The 11,046-nt window shown below is 40.8% G+C and overlaps 1 protein-coding gene and 1 pseudogene across 2 annotated transcripts in view; one reads left to right on the top strand and one right to left on the bottom strand.

Moving 5' to 3' along the window:
* Window positions 1-1,664: 1,664 nt before the first annotated feature.
* ADGB (androglobin) overlaps window positions 1,665-11,046 on the bottom strand; it is a gene marked incomplete at both ends in the record, with an annotated part of 113,720 nt that continues 104,338 nt past the window's right edge. Inside the window, 3 exons of the mRNA XM_080941730.1 lie at window positions 1,665-1,853; window positions 4,772-4,955; window positions 5,629-5,719. Coding sequence (XP_080797856.1) covers window positions 1,665-1,853; window positions 4,772-4,955; window positions 5,629-5,719 — 464 coding nt within the window. The remainder of the gene's footprint in view (window positions 1,854-4,771; window positions 4,956-5,628; window positions 5,720-11,046) is intronic.
* On the top strand, window positions 8,751-9,880 carry LOC308439701 (eukaryotic initiation factor 4A-I-like; annotated as a pseudogene). The gene has a single exon. The product of its transcript is annotated as a eukaryotic initiation factor 4A-I-like (transcript).

Below are 11,046 nucleotides of genomic sequence, written 5' to 3'. Positions count from 1 at the left end.
AATTGTGAGTAAAAAGCACTCTGGTGGTTTCCATCGGGGTGCTTTGTCGAATGCTTCCGGAGAGAGACTTTCCTACTTTTCTCCCTAGATGATTTCCTCATTGCATGCTAAACATTGGGTGCATGAAAATGTCTGTTTTGTAGAAGAACGTGCTGAGAGTATGAAAGGCCTGTGCTTGTGACCACAGTCTCTCTGCCAGGTGACGCTGCTCACTGCCAGGCTCTGAGTCCTAACACCCCATCCGTTGCTCGGGAACCATTTTGTCCAATAATGTATTATTTTACTACAGTTCAGATTTTTTTAAATGATGCAATTATGAAGAACCCATGCTAATCTTCAAAGGTATTTGAAAGTTAAAACAGCTTCTTTTAAGGACAGTGCACACCTACTTTCATTGATTTTTTTTTTTTTTCAAAAATAATCTTCTTGACTTATTTAAGTTCTTGTTTTGCTACCGGTTAAAAATTCAGGGGACTCTGCAGTTAAGAGCCCTTTCTGCTTTTAAAAAACACCCGTGATCACCTCCCAGACCTACATAGGGGTAGGACATAGTACTGGGAGATCTGACGGCATAATTAAAAATGAAATGCCTTAAGAAGTTCATGCTGACAGGAGCCCGATATAGCTGTCTCCTGAGAGGCTCTGCCAGAGCATGACAAATACGGAGGCAGATGCTTGCAGCCAACCATTGAACTGAGAACGGGGTCCTTAATGGAGGAGTTAGAGAAAGGATTGAAGGAGCTGAAGGTATTTGCAGCCCCATAAGAACAACAATACGAACCAACCAGAGCTCTCAGGGACTAAACTACTATCCAAAGAGTACACATGGCTCCAGCCACACATGTAGCAGAGGATGGCCTTGTTGGGCATCAGTGAAAAGAGAAGCCCTTGGTCTTGCCAAGGCTGGATGCCCCAGTGTAGGGAAATGTCAGGGTGGGGAGGTGGGAGGGAGTGGGTGGGTAAGGGGGCACCCACATTGAAGCAGGGGTGGGATGGGATAGGGTGTATGGAGGGGAAACCTAGAAAGAGGGTAACATTTGAAATGTAAATAAGATATATCAAATAAAAAATGGAATGTCTCAGTGGATACAGGGCAGTTGTCATGAGAATCTGATGCCTTGATTTAGAATTCCATAGAACCTATCCACATGTTAGCACATCTGCAATCCTAGCATTCCTATGCTGATGTGGAAAGTGGATACAGAATTATCTCATCTGGAAGCATGTGTCCCAGTCAGCTTGGAGTTCACAGCAAGCAGAAGAAACTTAGATATCCCCCTCAAAGTTGTGGAAGAAGAGACAGCCCTTCTCCAAAATGTTCTGCCCCCTAAATGCATGGCAGGAAAACACACACACACACACACACACACACACACACAATGTACACAGGAATTTATTTTCATGCAGGAAGTTCAAAGTGAAAACCACAAAATGTTGTTTGCAACCTAAGCATTTGTTAACAATTTTAATGAAATTAGAACATTTGAGAAGTTAGTGCCTTCAAATCTTTTGTAACAAAAACCAACATGTTAACATTAAAATGTAGAAACCATGAGCGAGGAACATTGTCTCTGGTTTCAATTGATCTGATGTTTGATCAGAGGCAACAAGATTGACAGTGCACCCGACACTCCTTCCGCTGGGGCGCAGTGCACCATGGGGCGTTACTTTTTCTTTCCTCCTTTCTTCTTCTTCTGCGACTCTGCGGCTGGAGTTTTCTTCTCCTGCTCCATCTTCACCGCAGCTTCCTGAGCTGCCAGCGCCTCCATCCTCAGTCGCTCAGCCTCCAGCAGCTTGTTCCTGTATCCTTCCCTGATGTCAAAGATCTTCTGCCGGGCTTCATCTACAGAATCCTAGTTCAAGAAATTCCACACCTGTCAGTCTCACCGATAATAAAGTGGGAGTACCAGAAAACAAACAAGCAATAAAATAAAATAAAATAAAATAAAAAATATAAAAAAAGAAAGAAATAAGAAAGAAAAAGAAAAAAAAAACCAAGCAAACAAACACTTTTCCTTTCTTCTTTCTTGATGCCACCAGACTAATGGGGAAAGTCACTGAAGACAGGAGCTAGATGAATCCTTTATCACTTAGAAATAAAGAAGACATGAAATAGTGATGCAGGACTAGTGAGATTTTAACCTGGAATGAATGACATAAATAAATAAATAAATAAATAAATAAATAAATAAATAAATAATAAACAAACAAATAAATAACGAGTGAGGAAAGGTAGAGAAGTTGGTAGAGGTTTTGATAGAATTCAGCTTTGAATAAGTTCTGGATCTGTGAGTCACCTCGTAGCTGTGCTCAATAGGTCATCTAGCTCTGACAAGATAGACCTGAGCTGGGCAGGCCTTCTGAGTAAAAGCACCCAGGCTTTTACTTTTACTCTAAGAGCAGCAGATCACAGTATTTATCTAGGACACTGGCCAGCCGCAGGCAGCTGGGTTGGAGCTTACCTTTTGATGCTGTTCCTATTTAAGAACCTCTTGGCCGTCAACGAACGGCTCTTGGATCACTGGATGTCCTATTACTAACTCTTCTCGTCTCCTGGGTTGATCTATTTTCTCTTTCCTCTCTGAATGCAGAGAAGGCCTCACTATTGCTTATTGCTTCAAACCCAGTGCACGGCGAATAAGACGGATTAGTGGACTGACTCTCACATAAAGAGAATTTTCTCAAAAGGTAAGCATCCTATTCATGCTGAATTGTTGGAGTTTTTTTTTTTTTTTCTCTCTCTCTCCTTACATTTCTGCAACTGGCATGATTTTATTGAGAGGCTGACATAGCTGGATGTCAGAGTCAGACATCAAAATGCTTTTGATGAAATAAAAATACTATAACCACCCTAAAACTGGATTGCTAAAGTAAACTTTATGGGTACAAGATGGCAGTACTAACACCTAGAGAAAAACACAAACATCTTCAGGGTGTGTATAAAGTAAGGCGGATATAGCCAGTAAACTTGAGGGTGTTTTTTTTTTTTTTTTTTTTTTTTTTTTTTGAGAGTTATTTTCTCTGGCTTGATAAGAAATGTGTTACTATTGGGTTTCTCTTTAAATGGCTTCAGTCAAAGTAAGAGTGCTTATTTGTGTCCCAACCTCACATGACAAAGCTCTAAATTCGCTGTCCCAGTAAATATGTCTTCTCCACATCACCCTTGTGGACTGCATTAACTCAGCAACTAAACACAGAGAGACAAGTGGCCTTGAAATGTCCTATTTCTGACAATATATTATGTTATATTGAGTCTATGCGATTTTAACAATAATCCGTTGATTCTGATTCTTTTTTTTTCCAAACACAATTCCCACTCCTCCCTTTAAAGTATAAGAATAAAGCAGAATGAAGCCTTCTCTAGACAGACAGGTGTCAAACGCATTCATAGTTCAAGTCTACATTACACTTCCATGTTAAACAATAAGGAAATACATAGATAGGAATATAACTTTAAAAAATCAAAATGAGGCATCGTTATGCCATTGGAGAGATGGATAACTATTTCTTCATTCCTTCTCAGGCTCAAGATTACCTCTTGCCATCTGTCTTAGATCAACAGAGCTGAAACCAATGAGCAGCAACCAGGATGCTTAGGTGCTAGAAATGGATTGTTACGCAGTGCATTCAACTAACGTTGGCTCCATCTCTGAAGCTGAGAGTAGCCATGTGGTTTGATTTAAGCAATTAAATGCAAGTAGCAATAGTGTGCTACTTCTGAGCAGAAGTGTCATGGCCAAATTGCAGTGGTTAGGTCACCGTGGTGGTCCCTTGTACAGCCTATTGCTTGTTTTATTTTTTTTTTTCCTGAGTAAAGTATTGTTTATTTGATACAATCTGACTGTTAAATATCATCTTTGAATTTGTGTTACTATTGGTAGGGTGAAGTAACTAGAAACTATATATGTGCTGGACAAAAGCTATAAGACCCAGAGACAAAAAAAAAAAATTCACTGTCTTTTATAGAAAACAAGTTTGCCAGATCCCTGCATTAGATGCTGAAATAGTGAGATTGTTTGTTACCAGAGAATAAAACAGTTTATCCTGAATGGCAGGTGTGTGTCTGTGTGTCTATATGAGCATGTTTGAGTGTAGTCATCTGTATGTATGAGTGTTAAGGAAGGAAGAGGAGAACAATAGACCCCCACCATCACAGACAGACATCATCCTTACACATTTTCCATGTCTCTCCTTTTCTAGTACCACACTCTTTTTTTTTTTTTTTTTTAATTAAGTAGTAATGCCTTCAATGGCACAGAGAGCCTTTTGCGCCATGTCTACAAAAAGCACCACAATGCTGATGCAGGAATGGGGTGTGGATAATGACCATCCACAGTGAAGAGCTGTGGTTTTGATCTGTGGCTTTGAAATAGATCTAAACCAAGGAAACCTCGTTATATTCCATTTCATTTTCTCTTCAAAGCATCCATGGTACCAGCCTGCTGGGCCTGTGTGTTATCCTGTGTGAATTTTGCTGTGAGCAAACAGGTAGACTTGAAAGCATTTTCCCACAGCCAGCCTGTCTCAACTCAGGTACTTTCCTCCCAATAGTTTTCTACATTCATCTCATAAGATAGATTCCTATTAAGAAAGGTTACTGGGTTTCTAGGGATGCTGTGAATGAGTAAGATGTGCACATATGCTTACTAGGAAGTGGTAAACTAGAGAGCCAAAAGGTAAGACTTCTTTCTACTCAGACGAGTAAGTGTGCTTTCTTTTCACTATTACAAACAAGCGTGGCCAATGTTACCATGTGCACTTCTGGACCTACCCGCATCCCCCTGTACATCTCCAGAACCTCGTCCTTTTGCTTAAAGCGCTCTTCCTGACCGATGTCTCTGATGCTGAGGATGCGGGAGCGGTACTGCCGGAACTGGTGGACCTCTTCTGCCTTCTGCATCGCTTGGTGCTTATTCAGTTCATCCGTCTGCAGCACAGACTCGTCAGATGTTTTCCTTGATGTAGAATGTTGACGAAATGAAAAGGAAATTATTCGAGAACTTGAAAGTAAATGTTATTTCAGAATTCAAAGTAATTAAAAATTTTGCTAACAGTGAGTCAGCCCAAACATGAGGGATGGCAGAATAAAATGTTAATTTAAAAAAATGGGTTAGGTGCTGTATTCTGACTCATTGATATTTTAATAAAATATTATGGAGAACGTCAGTAAACTCAGACATACCATTATGTAAAGTGACTATAGAACTGGTGTTCAAAACCGTGAGTATTTTGTGGGGTTACCTTTTGAATTTATCCAGTTAGTAAGTGTGGCATTCTCAGACACATAAGCATGCAAGATAGGCTGTTAGTCCTAATATTTTGTTCTGAAGAAAATATAGCCTCATGAAATAAAGGCAGTGGGTATCACAAGAACTTTTTGTAGGTCCAAAGGAACTTTTATTTATTTATTTTTTGCAAAAGTTATGTAAGTGAGTTGGTGACTGAAATGACATTTGATAAATTTAAGTTTTAAAACCATGCAGCTCTAAAGCCTTACACAGGATTAAGACATAGTTAGTATTTACTCTCACCTTTTTGGTTACTTAGCAACTGCCCATTGGGGATCTATCTAAGAGTCTATGTGCACACTTGTTAGCACATACTGTATATGCTGTATGTACAACTCACCGCACATAATGACTGAAATCCAAAAACTCTAGTGCTTTACGAATTTGCTGTGGAGATGTTTCCAAAATTGTCGGAGATCGTGGTCGGGGCACTGTTGAAAAGCAAGACACAGACTTCCAATATCAAATAACTAAATCGCTATAATATCTCCTGGTTGAAAGCAATGTCTTCTGTTTAGGAACAACCCTGTGCTTTTGTTATGATTTCATCAAAACATTCTTATGATTTATATTGTACATTAGCCTCTGTTTGGTGTACATTTATGTATAGATAAATAAAGGAACAGTAACAAATTCTTTTCTAATTACACTTGAATGAATGAGGAAAAATAGATACAATCCAAAGTACAAAGTTTCATCGTAAGCAAGTTAAGTGATTGACAATTTAAATTGTTTGAGGAATATCTGACAGTCATGCTAAGCACTATAGTAGATAAAATCGAAAAGTTCTTAAGACACAGTATTGTACCTCTCACTGGATTAACAATATATAAAACAAGCACACTAAATTAGGTCCAACAAACAACTTTTACTCCATGCACCCATAAGGACCCACAAGAATTGATTTAATAAAAAGAATCTAAGTCTTTAGATGATAGTGACCCTTTTGATTCTTCCAAATCCCTATGTCTTCAAAATAAAAAGAAAGCATAGTTTACATGTAAAACCAAACCAATCCAACCCAAACCCACCCAACTTCAAAGGTGCGATGCAATACTTTAAATAAATCTATTAGGTTCTTTGATCATAAAGAATCCAACTTCAGGACCTTTATGACTCTAACAAACTTTCCAACCTTCTATTGTCATGGCATCCCCCCCCCCCCCCATCCCTAGAAGCTTCAGTGAACAGGAATGGGTTGGGTCACATGGTAAATTTACAGTTACCCCTTTAAGAGACTTTCAAAGCACAGTAGGTCTTCCTTTCTTCCTTTTGATGTATCAGCATGCCTACACACCACACCATGCGAGGGGAGGTCAGAGGACAGCTCTTGGGAGTTAGTTCTCTCCTTTCACCATCCTGAGACAGAGTATCTCGTATTTCTGATGCTGTGCACCACATGAAAGGCCAGCTGGCCAGTGGTCTTCCCTCCCCCTTGTTGTCCTTCTCTGCTTCCCATCCTCAGGAGCATTAGGATGACAGACACAGGCCACCACATCTGACTTTAATGTGGGAGTGAACTCAGGTTGTCAGGCTTATGTGGCAAGCAGGTACTTTATCCCACTAAACCAACTCCAGACCTCTACCGAAAGTCACTCTAATCGATATCATGATAAAAGTAGAAATAACGACGAAAAGTCTTTTCATCTCATTCTCTAGATTTCGAGTCTTATTTCCTAAGAGTAGCTTCAGATTCACAGCAATATTGGAAACTATTCTGCTTAAGCCTTTACGAACACACACTTATCTTCCTTAAGTGTCAGTATTTTCCAATGTCATTATCTCCCAGACACCGCAGGTTACGTTAGGGTTCACTGTAGGTCTTATCTACTGTATGGGTTTAGATAACTGTAGAGAGTCTTGAATTGTCGTATCACTGAGAGTACCTTCACTGACCTGCAACGACCTCAGGCACTTATATATTTCTCTCGCACACAGCCCACTCAACCAATATTGATACCTTTTCCAGAAGACAACAGTATTGTAATTGTACAGTATGAAGTCTTTCTTCATCACTCCCTTTACTTGCCTTTTCATACTCCGTGTTCATTTCTCAGTGCATAAGACATAGGCCATACGGATATCAATTTAACATTACTGAATAGAACAGAGTCAAAAGAAGTATCTTTAAGGTCTGGAATAAGATAAAAATATTCATGTTCATCGCTTCCATCCAACATAGTCTGGGAGGCCTTACCAGAGCAATTAGGTGAGAAGAACAACAAACCTTATTTAAATTGGAATGAAATGTGACTTTATACAGAACTCTTAAAGCTAGTAAATTAGGTCACAAGACTTTCATGCGAAGGTTCTGAAAAATACTGTATGAATTGCTTAGTTATTATAGGACTAGGTTCCTGATCAACCGGTCGAGTTTGGCCCAGACTCTGTTTTCTTGTCCTTCATTCTGTTTGTGTGGCATAACCTATTTAATGATCGTTTGAACTATAGTTCTATGTTCAGTTTTATTCCTATTCTTTTATTCCAAAAAATAATTTTATTGGAAATTTTCTGCATTTACATTTCAAATGTTATCCCTTTCCCACAACCCCATCCCCCCTCTGCCTCCCATTGCCTCCATGAAGGTGCTCCCTCTCCCAACCACCCTCTCCTAACTCAGCACATTGGCATTCCCCTACACTGGGAAAACAAACCTTCACTGGACCAAAGACCTCTCCTCCCATTGATGTCAGAAAATGCTGTTCTCTGCTACATATGCACCTGGAGCCATGGATTTTTTTTCATATGAACTCATTGGTTGGTGTTTTAGTCCCTGGGAGCTGTGGTGGGTTTGGATAGTTGATAATTTTGTTCTTCCCATTGGGTTGCAGACTCTTTCAGCTCCTTCAGTCCTTTCTCTGGCTTTTTCATTGTGGTCCTCATGTTCAGTCTGAGGATTAGCTTTAAGCATCCTCCTCTGTATCAGTATGGCTTTGGCAGAGCCTCTGAGGAGGCATCCATTGGTTTGATTCCTACTTAATCACAGTGAATAATATTTTAATTTCCTGTTGTATATGGTTTGTCTGGGTTTTAAAGACATTCTACTTTTTAATTACATGTATATGCTGTGTGTGGAGGCGGTGGTAATCTGCACATGAGTGTATATGTGCCACGAAAGTCAGAACAAAACATCAGACTCCCCTGGGACTAGAATTACAAGAGGTTGTAAGCCTGAAGGCATAGATTCCAATAATAAAGCTCAGGCCCTCCTTGAGATCAGCAAACACTCTTAAAGATGGATCCAACTCTCTGGCTTGTCAGGTTTGATTGACAACTTTTTCTTCATCTAGTTTTCTCAAGGATATTGGCTCTTTTGCGTTGCTGTACCTGTCTGACGTGAGACCAGTGCAATGCTAGCTCCACAGAATAAGTGTGAATATCTCAAGAGCGCATGTTGTCTAGATTCTAAGAGTCACATCTGTGAGTCAGGATTCTTGACCCAGAGACAATGGCTCCAATAGGATGGAGCCAGAAGGCGTCATGGAGAGTAATTGGAATGAGATTGTGGATCGCTTCGATGACATGAAACTCTCAGAATTCTTCCTCCGTGGTATTCATGCCTGTGGTTTTGAGAAGCCCTCTGCCATCCAGCAGTGAGCCATTCCTCTTGTAACAAGGGTTATGGTGCCTGAGACTGGGGAAACACCTACATTTACCATATCAGTTCTGCAGCAGATTGAATTAGATCTAAAGGCCACTTGTGAATTGGCTCAGCAGATATAAAAGGTGGTTATGGCATTGGGAGACTACATGGGTGCCTCTGCTCATGCATGCTGAGGTGCCGAAGCTACAAATGGAAGCTCCCCAGATTATTGTGGGCATCCCTGGCTGGGTGTTTGCTATGCTTAACCAGAGATACCTGTCCCTCAGATACATGAAGGTGTTCACAATGGATGACGCAGATGAAATGTTAAATAAACTGTGGGTTCAAGGAGCAGATCTAGGATATATTCCAAAAGCTCAGTAGTAACATGCAGGTAGTTTTGTTGTCTGCCACAATGCCTTCTGATGTCCTTGAGGTGACCAATAAGTTCATGAGAGGCTCCATTCAGATCCTTGTCAAGAAGGAAGAGTTGCCCCCGGAGGGTATCTGCCAATTCTACATCACTGTGGAAGGAGAGGAGCGGAAGCCTGGCTCACTGTGGAAGGAGAGGAGCGGAAGCCTGGCTCACTGCGTGACTTGTATGAAACTCTGACCACCACCCAGGCATCTTTATCAATACCAGACGGAAGGTGGACTGGCTCACTGAGAAGATGCATGATGGGACTTCACTGTTTCCACCATGCATGGAGATATGGACCAGAGATGTGATCAGGACGAAGTTCCGGTCTGGCTCTAGCAGAGTATTAATTACCACTGACCTGTTGGCCAGAGGCTTTGATGTGCAGCAGGTCTCCTTAGTCATCAATTACGACCTTTCACCAACGGGGAAGACTACATCCACAGAATCGGTGGAGGTGGTTGGTTAAGCTGGAAGGGTGTGGCTATTAACATGGTGACTGAAGAAGACAAGAGAACTCTTCAAGACACTGAGACTTTCTACAACACTTCCGTGAAAGAGATGCCCCTCAACGTTGCTGACCTCATCTGAGGGACTCTCCTGTTTCCTGGTCCTAGCCCAGGGTTCAGTCCTGAGGGTCTTGTGGAACAGCTGAGTGGAGAGGGAAGGGCATCAAGGGATGGACATCTCGGTTTTGTTTTGTTTTTTTTTTTTTTTTTTTTTTGTCATTCTCTCTCTCTCTCTCTCTCTCTCTCTCTCTCTCTCTCTCTTTGTCTCTCTCTCTCTGTCTCTCTTTCTCTCTCTCTCTCCCTCCCTCCCTCCCTCCCTCCCTCCCTCTCTCCTCTCTCTCTCTCTCCTCTCTCTCTCTCTCTCTCTCTCTCTGTGTGTGTGTGTGTGTGTGTGTGTATGTGTGTGTGTGTATGTGTGTGTGTGTCTGAATAAATGACACTTTTTATGGCAAAATAAAGAACTTATGTTGTTTGACATATCTAATTCAATACAACAGGGAAGATAGCTTGTAGTGAGATTTTCTCTGATGGAGAATTTACTATGGATTCAGCCTTGTAGTTGGTCTGTTTAGGTTATCTATTTCTTCATCATGAACTATTTGAATTTTAATTATTTATTATTTTGGGGTGTCTGTGTGTGAGTGTGTGTGAGTGTGTGTGTGTATGTGTGTGTGTGTGTGTGTGTGTGTATGTGTAAACAGAAGAGTGTATACAGATGCCAGAGATAAACAAGTATCTTCCACTATGGCTGGCCACCTACTTTTTGAGACATGACCTTTTCCCTGAACCTGGAGCTTTCTATTTCACTGAGTAACTGGCCAGCAAACTCTGTGTATCCACCTGTTTCCAAGCTGCCAAGCATTAAGTCTGCAGACCTAAACTCCCGTTTTCGTGGCAGGCACAATACCTATTCCTAGCAATCTCCTGACCCTGCATCAATCAGTCAGTCAACCAAATCATCCAATCCCTGTCAGCTGTGCATTCTAGAATTTGCCCATTTAAGGCCATTGCCAGCATATAGTTGTTCATGACAATCTCTAATAATACCTTTGTATTTCTCTGCGGTTAACTTTAATTTCTTCCTTTCTACCTCCTATGTTAACTACCTTGATTCCCCATCCTATTTTAAAGGTGAGGGCAGCTACTCGTTTAAATTTTGGTTTTTAGTCCTTATTTTATTTACCAAGGTTATGGCTTTTATTTCTTTCCTTCTAAGTTTGAGTTTGGTCTGTTCCCAGTTCTCCAGTT

The sequence above is a fragment of the Micromys minutus genome, assembly GCF_963924665.1.
Source record: "Micromys minutus genome assembly, chromosome: 30".
Taxonomy (NCBI): Eukaryota; Metazoa; Chordata; class Mammalia; order Rodentia; family Muridae; genus Micromys; species Micromys minutus.
Note: the sequence above shows the minus strand (reverse complement) of the source record. Positions and strands in the feature narration are given on the sequence as shown.